The sequence below is a fragment of the Toxotes jaculatrix genome, chromosome 17, assembly GCF_017976425.1.
Source record: "Toxotes jaculatrix isolate fToxJac2 chromosome 17, fToxJac2.pri, whole genome shotgun sequence".
Classification (NCBI taxonomy): domain Eukaryota; kingdom Metazoa; phylum Chordata; class Actinopteri; family Toxotidae; genus Toxotes; species Toxotes jaculatrix.
The window spans coordinates 18837689-18860232 of NC_054410.1; the positions used below are offsets into that span (position 1 = coordinate 18837689).

Sequence of the window (22544 nt, forward strand, 5' to 3'; positions counted from 1 at the left end):
GGTCAAAAAAAATCTTGACCTTTTTATCCCGAAAAAAAAAACGCCATACTATACTATGACGTTTTTTATGACATTTTGAGGCCAAAAAAAATTTGGACTTTTTTTGCCCGAAAAAAACGCCATACTATACTATGACGTTTTTTATGACATTTTGAGGCCAAAAAAAATTTGGACTTTTTTTGCCCGAAAAAAACGCCATACTATACTATGACGTTTTTTATGACATTTTGAGGTCAAAAAAAATCTTGACTTTTTTTGCCCGAAAAAAAGGCCATACTATACTATGACGTTTTTTATGACATTCTGAGGCCAAAAAAAAAAGTTTAATTTTTTTGCCCGAAAAAAACGGCATACTATACTATGACGTTTTTTATGACATTTTGAGGCCAAAAAAAATGTTGACATTTTTTGCCCGAAAAAAACACCATACTATACTATGACGTTTTTTATGACATTTTGAGGTAAAAAAAAATGTTGACTTTTTTTGCCCGAAAAAAACGCCATAATATACTATGACGTTTTTTATGACATTTTGAGGTAAAAAAAAATGTTGACTTTTTTTGCCCGAAAAAAACGGCATACTATACTATGACGTTTTTTATGACATTTTGAGGCCGAAAAAAAAGTGTTGACTTTTTTTGCCCGAAAAAAACGCCATACTATACTATGACGTTTTTTATGACATTTTGAGGCCAAAAAAAATGTTGACTTTTTTTGGATGAAAAAAACGCCATACTATACTATGACGTTTTTTATGACATTTTGAGGCCAAAAAAAATTTGGACTTTTTTTGCCCGAAAAAAACGCCATACTATACTATGACGTTTTTTATGACATTTTGAGGCAAAAAAAAAAAGTTGAATTTTTTTGCCCGAAAAAAACGCCATACTATACTATGACGTTTTTTATGACATTCTGAGGCCAAAAAAAAAATTTGGACTTTTTTTGCCCGAAAAAAACGCCATACTATACTATGACGTTTTTTATGACATTTTGAGGTCAAAAAAAATTTGGACTTTTTTTGCCCGAAAAAAACGCCATACTATACTATGACGTTTTTTATGACATTTTGAGGCCAAAAAAAATGTGGACATTTTTTGCCCGAAAAAAACGGCATACTATACTATGACGTTTTTTATGACATTTTGAGGCCAAAAAAAATGTTGACTTTTTTTGGCCGATTTTGACGCCATACTATACTATGACGTTTTTTATGACATTTTGAGGCCAAAAAAAAAAGTTGAATTTTTTTGCCCGAAAAAGACGGCATACTATACTATGACGTTTTTTATGACATTCTGAGGCCAAAAAAAATTTGGACTTTTTTTGCCTGAAAAAAACGCCATACTATACTATGACGTTTTTTATGACATTTTGAGGCCAAAAAAAATTTGGACATTTTTTGCCAGAAAAAAACGGCATACTATACTATGACGTTTTTTATGACATTCTGAGGCCAAAAAAAATGTGGACTTTTTTTGCCCGAAAAAAACGCCATACTATACTATGACGTTTTTTATGACATTTTCAGGCCAAAAAAAAAAGTTGAATTTTTTTGCCCGAAAAAAACGCCATACTATACTATGACGTTTTTTATGACATTTTAAGGCCAAAAAAAATTTGGACTTTTTTTGCCCGAAAAAAACGCCATACTATACTATGACGTTTTTTATGACATTTTGAGGCCAAAAAAAATTTGGCCTTTTTTTGCCCGAAAAAAACGCCATACTATACTATGACGTTTTTTATGACATTTTGAGGTAAAAAAAATCTTGACTTTTTTTGCCCGAAAAAAACGCCATACTATACTATGACGTTTTTTATGACATTTTGAGGTCAAAAAAAATCTTGACTTTTTTTGGCCGATTTTGACGCCATACTATACTATGACGTTTTTTATGACATTTTGAGGCCAAAAAAAATTTGGACTTTTTTTGCCCGAAAAAAACGCCATACTATACTATGACGTTTTTTATGACATTCTGTCGTTTTTTATGACATTTTCAGGCCAAAAAAAATTTGGACTTTTTTTGCCCGAAAAAAACGCCATACTATACTATGACGTTTTTTATGACATTTTGAGGCCAAAAAAAATCTTGACTTTTTTTGCCCGAAAAAAAACGCCATACTATACTATGACGTTTTTTATGACATTTTGAGGCCAAAAAAAATTTGGACTTTTTTTGCCCGAAAAAAACGCCATACTATACTATGACATTTTGAGGCCAAAAAAAATTTGGACATTTTTTGCCCGAAAAAAAACGGCATACTATACTATGATGTTTTTTATGACATTTTGAGGTCAAAAAAAATCTTGACCTTTTTATCCCGAAAAAAAACGCCATACTATACTATGACGTTTTTTATGACATTTTGAGGCCAAAAAAAATTTTGACTTTTTTTGCCCGAAAAAAACGCCATACTATACTATGACGTTTTTTATGACATTTTGAGGCCAAAAAAAATTTGGACTTTTTTTGCCCGAAAAAAACGCCATACTATACTATGACGTTTTTTATGACATTTTGAGGTAAAAAAAAATGTTGACTTTTTTTGCCCGAAAAAAACGCCATACTATACTATGACGTTTTTTATGACATTTTGAGGTCAAAAAAAATCTTGACTTTTTTTGGCCGATTTTGACGCCATACTATACTATGACGTTTTTTATGACATTTTGAGGCCAAAAAAAATTTGGACTTTTTTTGCCCGAAAAAAACGCCATACTATACTATGACGTTTTTTATGACATTCTGTCGTTTTTTATGACATTTTGAGGCCAAAAAAAATTTGGACTTTTTTTGCCCGAAAAAAACGCCATACTATACTATGACGTTTTTTATGACATTTTGAGGCCAAAAAAAATCTTGACTTTTTTTGCCCGAAAAAAAACGCCATACTATACTATGACGTTTTTTATGACATTTTGAGGCCAAAAAAAATTTGGACTTTTTTTGCCCGAAAAAAACGCCATACTATACTATGACATTTTGAGGCCAAAAAAAATTTGGCCTTTTTTTGCCCGAAAAAAACGCCATACTATACTATGACGTTTTTTATGACATTTTGAGGTAAAAAAAAATGTTGACTTTTTTTGCCCGAAAAAAACGCCATACTATACTATGACGTTTTTTATGACATTTTGAGGTCAAAAAAAATCTTGACTTTTTTTGGCCGATTTTGACGCCATACTATACTATGACGTTTTTTATGACATTTTGAGGCCAAAAAAAATTTGGACTTTTTTTGCCCGAAAAAAACGCCATACTATACTATGACGTTTTTTATGACATTCTGTCGTTTTTTATGACATTTTGAGGCCAAAAAAAATTTGGACTTTTTTTGCCCGAAAAAAACGCCATACTATACTATGACGTTTTTTATGACATTTTGAGGCCAAAAAAAATCTTGACTTTTTTTGCCCGAAAAAAAACGCCATACTATACTATGACGTTTTTTATGACATTTTGAGGCCAAAAAAAATTTGGACTTTTTTTGCCCGAAAAAAACGCCATACTATACTATGACATTTTGAGGCCAAAAAAAATTTGGACATTTTTTGCCCGAAAAAAAACGGCATACTATACTATGATGTTTTTTATGACATTTTGAGGTCAAAAAAAATCTTGACCTTTTTATCCCGAAAAAAAAACGCCATACTATACTATGACGTTTTTTATGACATTTTGAGGCCAAAAAAAATGTTGACTTTTTTTGCCCGAAAAAAACGCCATACTATACTATGACGTTTTTTATGACATTTTGAGGCCAAAAAAAATTTGGACTTTTTTTGCCCGAAAAAAACGCCATACTATACTATGACGTTTTTTATGACATTTTGAGGTAAAAAAAAATGTTGACTTTTTTTGCCCGAAAAAAACGCCATACTATACTATGACGTTTTTTATGACATTTTGAGGTCAAAAAAAATCTTGACTTTTTTTGGCCGATTTTGACGCCATACTATACTATGACGTTTTTTATGACATTTTGAGGCCAAAAAAAATTTGGACTTTTTTTGCCCGAAAAAAACGCCATACTATACTATGACGTTTTTTATGACATTCTGTCGTTTTTTATGACATTTTGAGGCCAAAAAAAATTTGGACTTTTTTTGCCCGAAAAAAAACGCCATACTATACTATGACGTTTTTTATGACATTTTGAGGCCAAAAAAAATCTTGACTTTTTTTGCCCGAAAAAAAAACGCCATACTATACTATGACGTTTTTTATGACATTTTGAGGCCAAAAAAAATTTGGACTTTTTTTGCCCGAAAAAAACGCCATACTATACTATGACATTTTGAGGCCAAAAAAAATTTGGACATTTTTTGCCCGAAAAAAAACGGCATACTATACTATGATGTTTTTTATGACATTTTGAGGTAAAAAAAAATCTTGACCTTTTTATCCCGAAAAAAAACGCCATACTATACTATGACGTTTTTTATGACATTTTGAGGCCAAAAAAAATTTTGACTTTTTTTGCCCGAAAAAAACGCCATACTATACTATGACGTTTTTTATGACATTTTGAGGCCAAAAAAAATTTGGACTTTTTTTGCCCGAAAAAAACGCCATACTATACTATGACGTTTTTTATGACATTTTGAGGTCAAAAAAAATCTTGACTTTTTTTGCTCGAAAAAAACGCCATACTATACTATGACGTTTTTTATGACATTTTGAGGCCAAAAAAAATTTGGACTTTTTTTGCCCGAAAAAAACGCCATACTATACTATGACGTTTTTTATGACATTTTGAGGCCAAAAAAAATGTGGACTTTTTTTGCCCAAAAAAAACGCCATACTATACTATGACGTTTTTTATGACATTTTGAGGCAAAAAAAATGTTGACTTTTTTTCACCAAAAAAAACGCCATACTATACTATGACGTTTTTTATGACATTTTGAGGCCAAAAAAAATTTGGACTTTTTTTGGCCGAAAAAAACGCCATACTATACTATGACGTTTTTTATGACATTTTGAGGCCAAAAAAAATTTGGACTTTTTTTGGATGAAAAAAACGCCATACTATACTATGATGTTTTTTGTGACATTTTGAGGCCAAAAAAAATTTGGACTTTTTTTGGACGAAAAAAACGCCATACTATACTATGACGTTTTTTATGACATTTTGAGGCAAAAAAAATCTTGACTTTTTTTGCCCAAAAAAAACGCCATACTATACTATGACGTTTTTTATGACATTTTGAGGCCAAAAAAAATTTGGACTTTTTTTGCCCGAAAAAAACGCCATACTATACTATGACGTTTTTTATGACATTCTGTCGTTTTTTATGACATTTTGAGGCCAAAAAAAATTTGGACTTTTTTTGCCCGAAAAAAAACGCCATACTATACTATGACGTTTTTTATGACATTTTGAGGCCAAAAAAAATCTTGACTTTTTTTGCCCGAAAAAAAACGCCATACTATACTATGACGTTTTTTATGACATTTTGAGGCCAAAAAAAATTTGGACTTTTTTTGCCCGAAAAAAACGCCATACTATACTATGACATTTTGAGGCCAAAAAAAATTTGGACATTTTTTGCCCGAAAAAAACGGCATACTATACTATGATGTTTTTTATGACATTTTGAGGTCAAAAAAAATCTTGACCTTTTTATCCCGAAAAAAAAAACGCCATACTATACTATGACGTTTTTTATGACATTTTGAGGCCAAAAAAAATTTGGACTTTTTTTGCCCGAAAAAAACGCCATACTATACTATGACGTTTTTTATGACATTTTGAGGCCAAAAAAAATTTGGACTTTTTTTGCCCGAAAAAAACGCCATACTATACTATGACGTTTTTTATGACATTTTGAGGTCAAAAAAAATCTTGACTTTTTTTGCCCGAAAAAAACGCCATACTATACTATGACGTTTTTTATGACATTTTGAGGCCAAAAAAAAATTTGGACTTTTTTTGCCCGAAAAAAACGCCATACTATACTATGACGTTTTTTATGACATTTTGAGGCCAAAAAAAATGTGGACTTTTTTTGCCCAAAAAAAACGCCATACTATACTATGACGTTTTTTATGACATTTTGAGGCAAAAAAAATGTTGACTGTTTTTCACCAAAAAAAACGCCATACTATACTATGACGTTTTTTATGACATTTTGAGGCCAAAAAAAATTTGGACTTTTTTTGGCCGAAAAAAACGCCATACTATACTATGACGTTTTTTATGACATTTTGAGGCCAAAAAAAATTTGGACTTTTTTTGGATGAAAAAAACGCCATACTATACTATGATGTTTTTTGTGACATTTTGAGGCCAAAAAAAATTTGGACTTTTTTTGGACGAAAAAAACGCCATACTATACTATGACGTTTTTTATGACATTTTGAGGCAAAAAAAATCTTGACTTTTTTTGCCCAAAAAAAACGCCATACTATACTATGACGTTTTTTATGACATTTTGAGGCCAAAAAAAATGTTGACTTTTTTTGGCCGAAAAAAACGCCATACTATACTATGACGTTTTTTATGACTTTTTGAAGTCATACTAAAGTATGACTTTTTTTGGCCGATTTTGATGCCATACTATACTATGACATTTTTTATGACTTTTTGAGGTCATCCTAAAGTATGACTTTTTTTGGCCGATTTTGATGCCATACTATACTATGACATTTTTTATGACTTTTTTTGGCCGATTTTGATGTCATACTATACTATGACGTTTTTTGGCACTGTCTGAGGTCAGACTAAAGTGTGACTTTTTTTGGCCGATTTTGATGCCTTACTATACAATGATTTTTTTTCCATATTTTTTGGCCATACTAATGTATAACTTTTTTTGGCCAATTTTGAAACCTTACTATACTATGACATTTTTATGACATTTTGAGGCCATACTATTTACTATCAACAAAAATGTAAAAATATGTACAAAATGAATTACTAATGTATTTTTTATGTATATATGTTTATTATATAAATATACCTTCATTTAGTCCACATAAAAAATAAATTATAAAAAATACAAAAACAATTATTTACAATTCAACTTTTAAAATTATTAAACTTTCAGCTTTTTTCTTTTAAACAAATTTTAAACAATTCACAGGTGCCTGTGCAGTTTGTTTGTGGAAATTCTACATGGAAATTCGACTCTACACTCTGCCTTTGTATTATCAATATAATTGAAATGGTTCCAGATTTTGCTTCTTTTCCTGGTTTCACTCATTTTCTTAACTATACCTTTCTAATGCATCAATGTTCTTTTCTTGTAGCCCCTGGCTCTCTATCTTTCTGCCCCTCCTGCTCTCCTGTTCATGTGCTACTGCTGCTGCGAGTGTAACTACTGCCCCTCCCCCCTCTACTCAGTGCAAACACAGGCCACAAACACATTTTGATCAATCACGCTTGAGGAAAAAAGAGAAGATGAAAAAAAAAAAAACGGCTCCCAATCAGGAGCCGGCTCCTGTCGTTCACTTCAAAGAGCCGGCTCTAAGAGCCGTTTCATTCGTGACCAACACATCACTACTGTGCAGTGTGTGTGTATGTGTGTTGTGGGTAATAAGATGTATGGAGGAGGCAGGTAAAAACTTGCAGGTGTTTCACAGGTGTGTTTTCAAATACAGCCCCGAGCCTCAGAGGGTGTATACGAGTAAAAAAAACAAGCAAAAATATGGAAACCGTGGATATACAGGACAATAAAATGAGGCAGGACTCTTTGAGAAGTAATTCTTCGAAACAATAGGATTAAAAAACGTTTCAAAAAAAAAATTTCAGCTCTTACAGATCTTACAAATAGCACCAAGTGGAAAGAGACAACTTTATAAACTTGATCATTTGTTGAGATTGATCATTCATTATCACCAGGAGACTCTTAAAGCCAGGTGTGCCCAAAGTTATAGCTTTTAAATAAACTGCATTTGAACACTCACACTTTAAATTTGATTGTTGGATTTGATCATGATCACCACTCTGTTATATACCAAAGCTGCATCATTTAATTTGTGTTGAAACAAACCCTAAATCTCAGTGTACATGCAGTTTAAATTTATATGCATAAACAAATCTACAGCACACACACCAAATAACTGAGAATCGTATTTATTGATAATGTCAGGTAATAAAACAGTTCTATTTGCTGAGAAAATAAAGCATTTTCTGACATTATGTACAAAGGATGGCTCCTTGTCCATCTTCAGATGAGATCACTACAACTTCACGGTTCAGTACAGCAGCTTTCCGTATAGGCATCTGAGTTTGCATGTGTGTCTGCTATTCTTGCCATCAAGTGTGCCAATATACGGGTTAGCATGTTGCCAGTAAAGCAAACTCAACGCAAGCTCTTGAATGAAGTGTGTGTGTGTGTGTGTGTGTGTGTGTGTGTGTGTGTGTGTGTGTGTGTGTGTGTTCAGTCTTCCAGCAGTATATCCAGTTCCTCTAAAGGCAGTCTGAGTCTGAGTTCTTTCTCCGTCATCAGATCTGCAAACTCCTGCAGACGCTCAGGGAACAGCTGTACCCCATCCATGTACAAACCCTGATCACACACACACGTTTGCATAAATGCAAATTTACATTTATACACACCCACACAGACAAAGAGAAAGAGAAGTTTTTTGTACAAACAATTCAAAAATGAAGTAGAAAGGGATCAGCTGCTCATACAAAATATCACCTTTCTGTCTGTGTCTCACCTTGGCCCAGGGAATATTCTGTAGGGCCTTGTAAAAGATCCCTGTGGCTTTATCCACCTTCCCTTCTGACACCTACAAAAACACACAACATACATACAAGAAAGACATAAGACTTTACTGATGGTCAATATTTGTGCATCCAAATGTGCAAATTACACAAAGTAAGTCTGTATAGGCTGGCCTTACTGTGTGTGTTAGTTCTTATACTTCTATCTCCAAGTCAATATTTGGAAAATGAGGAAAAAATAGGTCACACACTAAGGTCAGAGATTAACAAGCTGAATGACACAGAGAACAAAATGGGATCATAAGGGAACAGCACGTGTTATATGATTTCTGAAAGTATTCTAAAAACATAAAATAATAATAATTTCTTTTGTCTTATTTAAGTGGATAACTGACAGAGATGATTGGGCCTGTACTCATTTTCACTTTGTATCACTGGTCTGTGATGAAAAAAGAGTTCAAGTCAGTGGAGCGTCAGTGTGTGTAAGTTTGTGCATGGTGTTTGCCATCTTACCAGGAAGTGCATGTACATTCTCCAAAGTAAAGGACAGTGAGCACCCATCTCTGTTGCTATAGCGCGTTCAAACAGTCCACGGATACGGTTGCTGAGGCCATTCTCTGGTAGGATGGGCAAGGAGCTGTCATGGCAACAAGACCTACAGAGACAACATTTTGTTTTCACAAGTGACTCAAATACTTTGTTTTTATACTTAATGGTGGGTTATGTGTTTTTGAAAGAAAATATTTGGGAAAATGTTCTTTGCTTATCATCCAAAGAGAAAGAAAGATAAAACCATGATCACAGCATCTTGACTGCATTTTTAAAATCATTTATTCCCATGACATGAGTAACATGAGTGCAGGAAAACCCCACAGCTACCCATCATCCTTTCTGTTTTTACCTCTGAGCAGCGTCCACCAGCTGCTTCCTTTGTTGTTCAGCAACAATGGCAAAGAGGCGTGGCACCACACTGCTGCTGTCCCTGGTTACAGAGTGGAAAAACCGACGCGCCCTGCCAGCACTATGGTAACGGTTCTCCAGCTGAAAACAGATCACATGAGGGTCATCACACCAAAAACAAACAGGAGCAGATGAGAAAAACACATCTAGAGAAGAAGCAAGAAGCTACTACCGAAGCTCTTTCTGAATGGCCTGATGAATAAAAAATGAGCTTTGGTAATTTATAAGCAGACCGCAGCTTACCTGTACATATATGCTCCAGAGAGGGGTGCTGCTGGGCCAGGATGAAAGGGCAGAGGTCAGCATTTGTCTCAGTGTTGCCAGTGGAAACACACTGATGCTGTTGTGGTACCTCAGCAAGGCTGCCTGCTGCACTGCTAATACTTGACACTCAGAAGATAACTTATTAACATAGTGCCTGCTGGAATCAGCTGCAGAGTTTCTAGCATCAATGCTGGTGAGGTTGGCTTCTGCATTACTGTTAAACTGCTTGTCAAGTGTTAGTGTGCAATGCAGCTCCTCCATCCTTTCTCTGGCCTGGCTGTAGACAGCGTTAGCTGCTTGGATGCCCACTGTGAGGTACTGGAACAGAGCGTAGCAGCCTACCAGACCACTCAGCCTCAGCTTCTCTCCCAGCAGGTCATCTTGACCTGGTGGTGGAATAATGAGATTAGAAATTAATCAAATTAAGAAATATTAATTCCACTAATATAGTATAGTTTGATTATAAATGACTTGTTGAAGGACAATGCCAGTGTTACTCTATGTTTCAGAGCACTCGTAAATAACGTACTTCACATTACTACCAGCCATTTCCCGCAGCCTTCCACAGTGTTTTGGGTAACTGACATAAAATAAAGCCAATAAAATGCTGCACTACATGCAAGGATAATATTTACAAAACTGTCCTACTTGACAAATAGTTCTTGAGGAAGTGAACCTTTTCTGTTGGTCTGAAGGTTGTTGGGGACTTGGTCCAGTGCTGACAAGCTGGCTGTCAGAGCCTGTTCATAAGACTTCCTGGCTTTCAGGATAGATACTGGAGAGAAGGACTGGGAGGATGAAGAAGACGACGTGGTGCTTCCTTCTGCTACTCTGGTTAGTATCAACACAGCCGGGGAGGTGGTTACATCAGTTAGTCCCCCTCCTTGGGCCCCTGCTCCATCCTCCACCTCCAGCTGGGACCACAGGTGGCACAACTCACAGAGGGTGGGGCTGCTCAATCCTTTGGATCCCCCTATCGCTGTGGCTGTGGAGAAGACTTTGCGAGCTTCATCCAGGTTGCCCAGCATCCACTCCAGGTGGGCGTATTCCCGCCACAGCACCAATGACGAGCGGTTGTCGGGTTCTTTGAGCAGCCGCTTGGCAACCCGCTTGCTGCTCTTGCCTTGAGAACGGAGACGCTTTTTGTTGCCACTGCGCAAACAGCGCAAGACCTGGCACATACACAAATACAAATAAATAAATTAGTGCAAAGGTCAGACACTTTTCTGACCTGAAAACAAGTTGATCTAAAACCTTTTCTTTCAATTTTATTAGAAATTTAGAGTCAGAGAAATCGATTTTCACCTTGAGTTTCTCGTACTGCATCCAGCTGAGTGACAGAACGGCTCGATGGTGGGGAAGGAGGTTGGGCAAGACCATATTGAACACATTGGTGACAAACTTCTCGCCCTGCTTTCCGAGCCCTACCCGCTTCCTGGTTCCTTGAAGAGTGGTCATATGACCTACAGAGGTAACCCAGGGGTCCAGTTGGTCGTGGGAGGTCAGAGGACGCCGGAGATCATTACCTAGGATGTGACATGGCACCAGATTTGTCACGACCTCCATCTCAGTGATATGCTTCAAACTGATTGTTATATTTTAAAAAACAGTCTGTATTATTCTTACAAATGGTGTCATTTTTACCCTGAGTGAGAAAAGAAAGGTTCTCCAGCAGCAGGCTGGGCTGACAGGGGGCAGGAGAGAGTACAGAGTCGACAGGCAGCCCCAGGAATGACAGGAAATGGAGAAGGAGACGAAGCTGGAGCTCTGGTGAGGACAGGCAAATTAGGGATGGTCCGATTTCATCAAATAACACCTAGAATTGGAAAGAGAGAGAGAGAGACAAACAGGTCAAAGAAACTGGACACACTTAACAAATGAGGCTTAAATTTAACAAATGCCAAACATGCTAGACATGGACAGAGATGCTTTAAATCACCACAGGTGTGAAGTGTATCTCTAACGGCAGTGAGACTATTGGATCGTACAAAAGCTTTCCATCCATCCTTCTGTCTGTCTGTGTGTCTGAGTGTCCAGCGGTATGTACCTGTCTGTCTGGATCCTCACAGTCCTCTTCTGATTGGCCCTTTGCCTTGTCAGGCCTCCAGGGCAACCAGTGAGCTGTTTCACGAGATGACTCCACATCCAGCCAGATTGTCCCTCTGGGCTGACTCCGATCCTTCACCTCCTCCTCGTCCTCTTCCTCCTCCTCTTCGTCATCTGTGAACACACACACACAAACACGACACTCTAGTTGTTTTCATGGTTCAGATCCCTTTAGGGATTATTTACACCAACTCTCAGTAAAATCTGCATTAAAGCCAAGCTTACTTTGCAGTTAAGGACCTCTGTGTGTGTGTGTGTGTGTGTGTGTGTATTTTGCATTTTACCTGCATTGGGTTGTAGCCATCCCCCACGCTCTTGTTGGAGCATCCAGGCTTTCCAACCTCTGGCCCCCAACTCCCCAACACGTGCCTCCCCACTGTCCCAAAACGGCTCAAAGAATTCCACCTGCAAAAACACACACACACACATTAAGGGAAAATTTACTCATTTTAGGAAATAAACATATTCCTTTTTTGGAGCTAGATGAGAAGATCTATGTGACTTTTATATCCGTCTGTTTAAAGTTTGATGCAAACAAACAAACCTGCTGCTTGGTGGACAGATGTCGGACACTGTCAGGTTTGTAGAAAGTAAAATCAATCATGGCCTGAAACAGAGAAATCGCCTTCTCTGAGTGACCAGACTGACGCAGAAAATGACACTGTTGGGTGAAGATATCTGGACAGAAACAGACAAAATGACAGCAACATTATATACGCACTGAGCACATGATGCCTCGTATTGTAAAACAAATGAGAATATGACGTATCGAAAGGACAAATGTCAAGTGTGTATGTGTACATATGTAGGCAGAGTTTTTCCTTGTTATGACAGAAGCAGGGAAAAAACTGGACCGACTTGTAAACTCTACTCAGGAAAGCTCAGTATGTAACTGTTATCTATTAATCAGCCCTGTCAGAGACGAGAAACCTAAACAAGTAAAGGCTAAAGAAAATCTCTGTTACCTAGCATGTCCTCCTCAATCCCTGGCAGGGCCGGATGAGAGACCATGCTTCCGTCCCGCACAGAGCTGAGTGTGCTTAGACACTTCCCATAGGCAGAGTTGACCTTTGACACAGTGAAGTTGCTAAAGTAGCTCTGCATGAAGAGCAGGTACTCCCTCAACAAGGGAGCACTGTTTGGGTGGAGGAACACCTGAGGTACAACGGATAAAATACGAGTTAGCATCGTTAGAATGACAACAAGTTTTCATCTACAGAAATACTCATGGTTTACACACAAGAGCACTGAGTCAGATGGAAACACATAAGGACTGTAGACTGACCAGTTTCTTCCATTCTTTAGCCAGAACTGACGGTTCCCAGAGTTCTTGGCAGATCCTGAGCCTCTCCAGCTGCAGAGCTATGCAGCTGGGGTTGGTGTCCACAGCACGCTCCGCGATACTCAGCTTTTTCTCCAAGACTGCTCGGTAGGTAGATTTACGACGCTCAGCTGAATCGCTGCCCTGTTGCTCCTCTTCACCTCCAAACTCTGTTGAACTCAGCTCATCCTAGAGAGGAAGAGAGGAGATGAGAAAATGTAGAAGCAATGTATTTAAGTAATGCTGCATAGAAATAACCTGAGAAATAACTTTGTTGTTGAAAAGCAATAAACAGAGATCAGAAGAACTATTAGTTCACTGATTATTAAAGACTGAATAACAACAAAGCCAGTGGCTTCAACATTGATTATGCAGAAGAGTGCACTGTTAAAGAGAATCTGAAAACTTTCATGTGATTTCACACCCGCCATGTATGACAGTCTCCAATTCTACAGTATAAACATAAGTTAGTCTGCAGTAAAATTTCATCTTAACTTTGACTGTCTATAAATAACATTCTGCTGCTGTATACGTTCATTACAGTAGCACACCAAATGTGCATAAAAGGCACTATTTGTTCCTGTTTGAGAAAAAGTTGTTATAAACCAACTGTTTTAGGAAATGACTGATTAAATGACGATATACTGTATATCCCTGAGCTATTTTTAGGTTTAGGTCTTCAGTAGAAGTTAATGGTCTCATGGCTGGGTGTCACAGATAGGGTGACAACTTGTGACAAAAAGTAGAGTCTTCATACCTGGTATCGTATGAATTTTATCCACAGCTGTGTGTCTGCTGGCTGTTCTCTGAGCTGCCTGTTAAACTCCTCAGTCCTCCTGGTCATAAGCATGGCGCTCTGTCCTGTCTGTATGTCCTGCTTCTGCTGCTCTGTCTGGCCCGGCTGTCCCTTCCCCTGCACCCAGAGGGCCGTGGAGGAGTCATACACACCGAGCGGATTTACTGATGATGTCTGCTCTCTGTTACCTGGATAGACACAATGAGGGTTTGAAGTTAATTAGTATTTGTATTAAGTCTTAATATAAAATTGCGGTGTTGTGGTCAGCTGACAAATTCCATTGTATAATGAACGGCCATTATATTGATTCTCAAAATCAAGTCTGCTAAATCTCTTACCTGTCTCTCCTCCTTTGTTCTCCCCCTCATCATCCCCCAGAGGGAGGAAGGAGGTGGAGCTGATGACATCACTACAATCAGGACTCCTTAGTAATGTAGGAACAGCGGACTCTGACCTCAGCAGCTGGCGACTAAGTGTAGAGAAGTATCTGTCTGCTGCTTTCTTCTTGTCCCCACCTTTCTGTTTCTTATTTGACTCTGACTCCTCCCAGCTGACTCCCTGTCTGCGAGAGTCCAGACCCAACGATGAGCTGCCTTTCCTCTTATACCTGGAACAAACATGGTTTCAAAACTGTAATTCCAGTTCATTTTTCTTGAGAAGAGCCCTTCCCATTCTGAACAGTGGTGTATTAATCAGCACCGAGACCGAAGCAAATTTTAAAAATCCTAGGACACAGATGTCACAGCACTATACACATGGCATAGAGTGTATGTTTTTGTGTGTGCATTACCTTGCTACATCTCCTCTGTACAGGGACTTATATGTCCAGTTGGCTGGGTCTGGTTTACAGTCCACACAGAATGGATGCTCTGTTGGCGACTGGAGATCATCCAACCAGGAGAAACGACTTGCTAATGGAGCCTGTGATCTGCAAAGATGGATGCACACAAAATCCGACCAAACACACACCAACCATAAATACACATCAGGTGTAAGCCTGTGCTATGGTGTACAAACTTAAGAGTGTAAGCATCTGTGATGTGAACGTGTGTGTGTCTATACCTATCTTCCTCTTGTTCCCTTTTGAGATCACTGGGGTAGATGGTTTCAGAGTCAGAGCCACTGCTATCTGAACACCTCCCACTCTTCTTTTTGTGTTTTTTCTTCTTTTTCTTCTTCTTTTCACTCTTCCTTTTCTTCTTTTTGATTGGCACATTGTCCTCTTCTTCTTTCTCCTCCTCTGCAGAGCTCACCTCTCTGCCTACTCTTGAGGATTATAAGGTTAATTCAGCATGAACAGGTGTTAGAACACATCAAAACCTTACACCTGCGTCATGCAGAAATGAAATAAGATTCATTTTACTACTTTCCAACACAGTATCTTGAGCACTTGTTGCTAAAAAAAAGTGACAGAATCATGAGCTTTATTTAGCAAATTTCTTCAGTTATAGATTTATCCATGGTGAAGAAAAACATGCAAATAAGAGCAATAAGAACATAGAAACAAGAAAAGGCACATGAAGAAATAATAGCAATGGCTTTTATATGAAAAACAGTTTTAAGAACAAATTTAAAAGACACAATAAACTACAATGTTGTGTACTTGACCACACAAGGTAAAATTCTCAGTATTGCGTCTGCAAATAGAAACTAGCTTTTTCTTTTTGATCTTTACCTTGACTCCTTCTCCCCTAAAAAACGACTGTGAAGAGAGAGGGCATCCTTGGTCTGAAAACTCTTATTGGTCAGCCAGTCTAATTCTAAAAGGACAGAGTGGACAAAGAAAAGAGTGTTACAAAGTAATCAGGAGGGCTGAGGGGTCATGACGGTAATTATCATCACAGTCTAAAGTAGCCACAAGCCAAGCTCAGATAAATCAGATGGTACAGACATGATAGTTCTGCTGCATGTGGAGGGGTCAGAGTCAGGCCTCTGCAAAGACTTGCCTGCACTGCACCAGAGGAACAAACCTAAATAATATTAGGATCAGGTCTTCATGAAGCTGAATAGCAAGATTTCTCTATGTTCCACGTAAAGGTCGTACTCCAAACATGATCAAAACCAGAATGAGACTCAAAGACACGATTGTAGCATAAATGTAAACACACTTCTTGACTAACTGCAAGAAAGATGACACTAACATCAGATACGAGGCAAACAAATAGTCAGACTCAATGGCTTTCTGAAGAAACCGTGTAGCTGAGGGTAAAATTTCTGTTCAGAAAGTCAGCTAACGCTAAAGTCTTCAAACCCAGGCAGACGTGGAGACAGCTAATGCAAGCTAGCATGTGGTTCAACAGCTTTATCTTCTCTATGTAGCGACAAAACAGTATTAAGGCGAAAAACAGTTAATATTGAAACGTGTGCTACACGAAGTCGTGATCACCTTTAGACGAATCTTCAACTTTATCACTCGCCGTTTCTCCAAACGCTGGAAACAGAGCCATGACGGTTTGTCGCATGTAAATAGTCGCAGGGACGTGACGTCACTGCACAGCCGGCTTATTAAAATAAAACGGCCACTTTAGTCAGATTTTACTAATCATCATCAGCAGTAAGCACAATTCAAATCTGTCTGTTACAGATGTCATGATGTATTTCAAACGTAAGTCTCCAAAGATAATGTTATTTGAAATGTTTTGATCTCGATGGGTACATTTTCATTCACATGCCAGTGTTAATGTCTCCCTAAAAACTTTGCATATTTGTTAAACCAAAAACAGTGTCTACAAAATTAAGTGTAATATAGTTTGTGACTAATTTAATGGATGAATTTGGAAACTATGGAGATTTTTTTTATACCTGAGTATAACAAGAAATTCGCAAAACGCAATTCCAGTTCCCCCAAGAGGAGTTGCTCAACAGGCTTTGCTGCAATGGTACTGTGTCACCTCTGAGGCCACTCTGTTTGGAGATGTTAAATACTAAGCAGTATGTAGGACTGCAGAATAAATCTTCTTACAGTTTGAATTAGTTTAGGATCTCTGACTATCTAGTAAGTTCTGGCTTCAGTCTAAAGGTATTATGCTACGCCCAGTGAACCCAGACCATTGTCAGTTAAAGCCCGAATATTTGTGGAGGACAAACACTTTGAATTTCTTTTAAGAGCACCTGAACAGACCGAAGGATTAACTGAAAAACTACTAGGAAAATCCCTCGACTGCATGAGGTGACGCCTTTGTGCGTCAGGTGACTTGAGTCTTTTATAACGCTCTCTAGCTCCCTCTTGTGGCACAGGACGCTACATCAATAATTAATTCATTCTTCCATGGGCTGCAGGATTAGTTAAAACAGCTTACATGTCACAGTGAGACAAGTAAGCTGAAATCACAAGAAACTGTGGGGAAAGTAAAGTTATAAGTGTCTTTGGCTAAGTTATAAGAGTCTGTTCGGAATACGTGTTTAATGCGAGAAAGTGTTGGGGATATTGTTACCACGATAATTACCTATCACTTCAGTGTTAGAGTTAAGATAGAATATCTGCTATTACCTTTCTTATTTAGAGCAACAGGGTGGCTCATATATCAGAGACCAATGCCTAAGTGAAAATCATTGCAGGATTTCTTGTTGTTGGGTTTCCACTGTAACACAAACGTTGCAGACGCACACGCGTGCACGTGCACGAGAGCAGAAAGTGTTTGGGGTTTTGTCTCTGCAGAAACGCAAGCTGTGTATTACATTCTATTTTGTGTTACCAAGACAACGGAGCTCCCAGAGCACTATCCAATCAGAACTCAAAACCAAGTTTTCCGGACCAATCGGATGCCCGGTGATTTTTGACTGACGTTTAGTTGCTCCAATTGCGTTCATCGGTCGTCTGTAGTTGGCAAAGCTCCTGCCTTCTCAGGTTAGTCCGTTGCTGGAGTGCAAGAGCGGTGACAACTCTGTTAGTTTCAGTCGTTGTTCAGAAGTTTTAAATTTCGACCACTATGAGGGAGATCGTACACCTGCAGGCAGGCCAGTGTGGAAACCAAATCGGAGCAAAGGTTCGAGAAAACGTCGCTCTCTCGTTTGAAAGTGACTCACTTAAAAGGAGCTTGAATGTTAAATTTGGTTTGGGCGGGCTGCTAAATTAGCTTACTTAGCGACAGAGCTAATGATAGCCTGAGTGTCCACACCACAGTTAGTCGCTAGGATAAGTCATGCTAGCTAATCAGCTAATTTAATCGTTGTCCTTTGTTCTTTCTTTGATTCTAGTTCTGGGAGGTGATAAGTGACGAACATGGCATCGACCCCTCCGGGACGTACCATGGGGACAGCGACCTGCAGCTGGAGCGAATCAACGTGTATTACAACGAAGCAACAGGTTAACTTCACTTTGTTGCAGAGTTAGATTATCTAATTTCTAAGGGGAGCCAAGGTAATTCAATACCACACAGCAGGGCTGTTAGTACCGCAGCCCTCCAGCAGGAGGTCCTTGTTCCGCTAGAAGCCACTAGAAATAAGTCTTGAATCCAGTGGGTCCTTCTTGACTCACCTTCCTAGTTACTGTCGCCCCGTTTCTATGATACAACAGATCAACAAACCTCCAACTAAGGAAATTATCTAATTATGACAACTTTAACTTTAACTTATCATGCTATTTTAAGACCCTATGTAAACAACTTATCTTAAGACTTTAACTGTTTTTTTTTTTTTATCAGCGAATATATAACAGATGAAGGTATAAGGAATTATAATAAAAAATATATAAACAGGTTTCTGACCCATAGTCAAATTGGAAATGGTTCATAAACCACTTGAGTAATGGATTTTTGATCTTTATTAGTTTGTTACTCTACTTGTATCTGCTTTTAACACACTTTGCTGTCTTGATTTACTATTCAGATTTTATAAGTGATTTATAATTGATGTAAAACTGGAAATATAATGTTAAAACAGCTTAACCCCAGCTCAGATCAGACTTTTAGTTCATTCAATTTGTTATTTCACTGACTGTAAAATCACTGTTAGTCTAATTTTTTTCTGGCTTTGTTTGGTCAGCATTTCAAAAGGAAAAGTATTTAATGAATATTAACATAATGATAGAGAAAAGCAAGCAGCTCTTTGCTGAAGTAATTGTTTCTGTCTCCTGTAATCTCCTGCTTGAGCCTGTGCTTTCATCCCCAGGTGGCAAGTATGTCCCTCGTGCAGTGCTGGTGGACTTGGAGCCAGGAACCATGGACTCTGTGAGGTCCGGTCCATTTGGCCAGGTCTTTAGACCAGACAACTTCGTCTTTGGTGAGAATTAAAGTGAAAAAAAAATCATCTGGATTTTAATTTTGAATTTTGTGATTAGGTACTTACTTTAAAACTGGAAATGAGTAGTTTGGAGTAGTAAAGAAACCAGTCATATTCAATGTATACACTACTCATTGCAAGTAAATTGTGTTTTACTTCGCAAATATGATTAAGTCGGATTTTAAATAGAATAGGATCAGGAAGGTTTTGATACCAGAGATCTGATTCAGGTCTGTATTTGCATGCAACACAGGCCAGAGTGGAGCAGGCAATAACTGGGCTAAAGGTCATTACACTGAGGGAGCTGAGCTGGTGGACTCAGTCCTGGATGTGGTGAGGAAGGAGGCAGAGAGCTGCGACTGCCTCCAGGGCTTCCAGCTCACACACTCCCTGGGGGGAGGCACTGGCTCTGGCATGGGCACTCTACTCATCAGCAAAATCCGGGAGGAGTATCCAGACCGCATCATGAACACTTTCAGCGTGGTGCCCTCACCCAAGGTACACATAATCCATTAAAGTGGTTTAAAATGAAATGTTTGACCCTCCACCTGTTTCCTCTTTGCTTTAATGCTGTTTCCCTTCATTCTCCAGGTGTCAGACACAGTGGTGGAGCCATACAACGCCACCCTGTCTGTCCACCAGCTGGTCGAGAACACGGATGAGACCTACTGCATTGATAATGAGGCCCTGTATGACATCTGCTTCCGCACGCTGAAACTCACCACGCCCACCTACGGCGACCTCAACCACCTTGTCTCAGCCACCATGAGCGGGGTGACCACCTGTCTTCGCTTCCCCGGCCAGCTCAATGCTGATCTGAGGAAACTGGCTGTCAACATGGTGCCCTTCCCCAGGCTGCACTTCTTCATGCCAGGCTTTGCCCCCCTGACCAGCAGGGGCAGCCAGCAGTACAGGTAGAGAGGCAGGAGCCTGCGTTTGTGTTTAGAGTCAGTATAAGACCTGCAAGTTATATTTGAATGTGTTCAAAATAGTTTGTAATTGAGTTATCTGTCTTTTTCTAGGGCATTGACAGTTCCTGAGCTCACCCAGCAGATGTTCGATGCCAAGAACATGATGGCTGCTTGCGACCCACGCCACGGGCGCTACCTTACAGTCGCCGCCATCTTCCGAGGTCGCATGTCCATGAAGGAGGTGGACGAGCAGATGCTTAATGTTCAGAACAAGAACAGCAGCTACTTTGTGGAATGGATCCCCAACAATGTCAAGACCGCTGTCTGTGACATTCCTCCCCGTGGCCTCAAGATGGCCGCCACTTTCATTGGCAACAGCACGGCCATTCAGGAGCTGTTCAAACGCATCTCGGAGCAGTTCACCGCCATGTTCCGCCGCAAGGCCTTCCTCCACTGGTGAGTGAGAGAAGACTGATATCACAACAGTTGGGAGAAGTTTGTGTATTTCTGCTGGCTTGATCTTATCCTTACCTAAAATGATGCCTGTGAAAATGGCTGTGAATAAATATTTACTTTACTTTCCTTGTTTCAGGTACACGGGCGAGGGCATGGACGAAATGGAGTTCACAGAGGCTGAGAGCAACATGAACGACCTGGTGTCCGAGTACCAGCAGTACCAGGACGCCACCGCTGAGGAAGAGGGCGAGTTTGAGGAGGAGGGCGAAGAGGACATGGCCTAGAAACCTACCATGACCTTTTTTCTTACTATGCAAGAGTTTAGGGCTGGGCAATATGGCTCCAAATCACTGTTGATTATTGATCATTGGTTTAAAATCAGTCACTTGAAAAGTGAAAGTTGTTAAATGATAACATTCAAATATTGTCCAGCCTTAATAGGAGAGCAAAGGATTTCACCAGCCTTGGTTTTTAAATGTTGTCTGTTCTGTTGTCATTTTTCTCACTGTGTTCAGTCCTTTCCTTTTTTTCCCCGTATTTCTTCATTCCTGTTTTTATTCTGAATGTTTTCAACCTCCACTTTCTTCTCTGTTTAGAGGGTATCACAGAAATGTTTCTCAGCCATGAGTGGCAAACATGCAACTCTCAGCATCAGTCATCATATATTCACATGGAAAATCAAAAACTTGGGACATAATGTTAAAATTGAAAGGAGCTGCTGTAAAATCAAACAGTGAACGGTTAATGTTCAGGATCAGTCTGACTCCTGCTATCACAGCTCTGTCCATTCATAGCAGTCTCCTACTGAATGTTTTGTCCACTCAGCAGTGAAGCGGCCTAAACGATCACCCTCTGTTAAATTCTTTATTTTTCAAGCTGCAGGTTTAAAATATATTTCTGATGAAAGATAAAGTAACACTGGCCAGTTCAAGGCACATTTAGCTGAATCTGACTCTTAAATCGTTTCATTTATTGAAAATACACTAAAAGACTGAAAGGTATAAATAGTGTCAGGTATTGGCCACTGTCACTGTGCTTGGTTTGCAATGTAACTGACAAAGTTTTAGATGGATTTTAATAAAGATTTTTTGGAATTGGTGCTAATTGGTGTGGATTACTGCTGCTTTTGTCTGCTTCATGACCGAGTTTAGCATTCCCATTACAGATGTGTCAGTTATTTATCATGTATTCATAATGTTTTATCAGCTGTAATTTCTGTGTTTTATGAACTGTTACTTTAAGGTGTAGATCAATAAGGGGATTTTCATTTTGATGCCAGTCAGCAGGTTGTAGAGGATACAGCAGGTCAGTCTAAGTGAAAAATAAAATACAGAAAAATGTCAGTGGACTTCAGTGACAGTGCTGCTTAAAAAAATGATGAACATTCATCATGCAATCAAGAGTCCCTGTCCAATCACTGCTGTTTGACTCATTCAGTCACAGTCAACAAAAATTGGTTCATGGTATGGATGGGTAAACACAGCAGTGGCAGACTCTTGCAAGACTCACATAGAAAACTGGTTATTTTAATGTTAAACTACTGCCAACAGATTCCAAAAGCCCAAATAAGCCCAAGGTGTGGCGACTATTCTTATAAATATTGAGAGAGATACACAATGATAATATCCATATCATATCTCTTTATGTAAAATCAGATGTGGAGGCCTGTTGTGTGAAGTTTTTTTCTCCCTCACAGCAAAGGAAGTTATGTGGTAGAACAGGCAGCAGATCTGATAACGTCCAACATCCTTAACCACCAACTCTGACTTCATCAGACTAACTTTCCTTTAATCCTTATCTTCCTTTAACCAAACAAGCTCACTAT

The 22544-nt window shown here is 38.7% G+C and overlaps 2 protein-coding genes across 2 annotated transcripts; one reads left to right on the top strand and one right to left on the bottom strand.

Annotated features, from left to right (window-relative positions):
• Nucleotides 1-7041: 7041 nt before the first annotated feature.
• On the bottom strand, nt 7042-16599 carry nrde2 (NRDE-2, necessary for RNA interference, domain containing). Its single transcript, XM_041061387.1, has 19 exons — nt 16519-16599; nt 15808-15892; nt 15195-15398; nt 14923-15060; nt 14471-14739; nt 14094-14320; nt 13301-13525; nt 12981-13170; nt 12560-12693; nt 12300-12420; nt 11957-12129; nt 11554-11725; nt 11215-11435; nt 10586-11081; nt 9889-10295; nt 9587-9726; nt 9199-9340; nt 8679-8750; nt 7042-8521 (listed from the first exon to the last, which is right to left on the bottom strand). Exons 1-19 carry the CDS (start codon nt 16592-16594, stop codon nt 8396-8398), a joined length of 3618 nt encoding a protein of 1205 aa, XP_040917321.1. The 5' UTR covers nt 16595-16599; the 3' UTR covers nt 7042-8395.
• Nucleotides 16600-17990: 1391 nt separating this feature from the next.
• LOC121197000 (tubulin beta-4B chain) lies at nt 17991-21836 on the top strand. Its single transcript, XM_041060300.1, has 7 exons — nt 17991-18118; nt 18330-18438; nt 19242-19352; nt 19606-19850; nt 19944-20266; nt 20375-20719; nt 20856-21836. Exons 1-7 carry the CDS (start codon nt 18062-18064, stop codon nt 21001-21003), a joined length of 1338 nt encoding a protein of 445 aa, XP_040916234.1. The 5' UTR covers nt 17991-18061; the 3' UTR covers nt 21004-21836.
• Nucleotides 21837-22544: the final 708 nt, after the last annotated feature.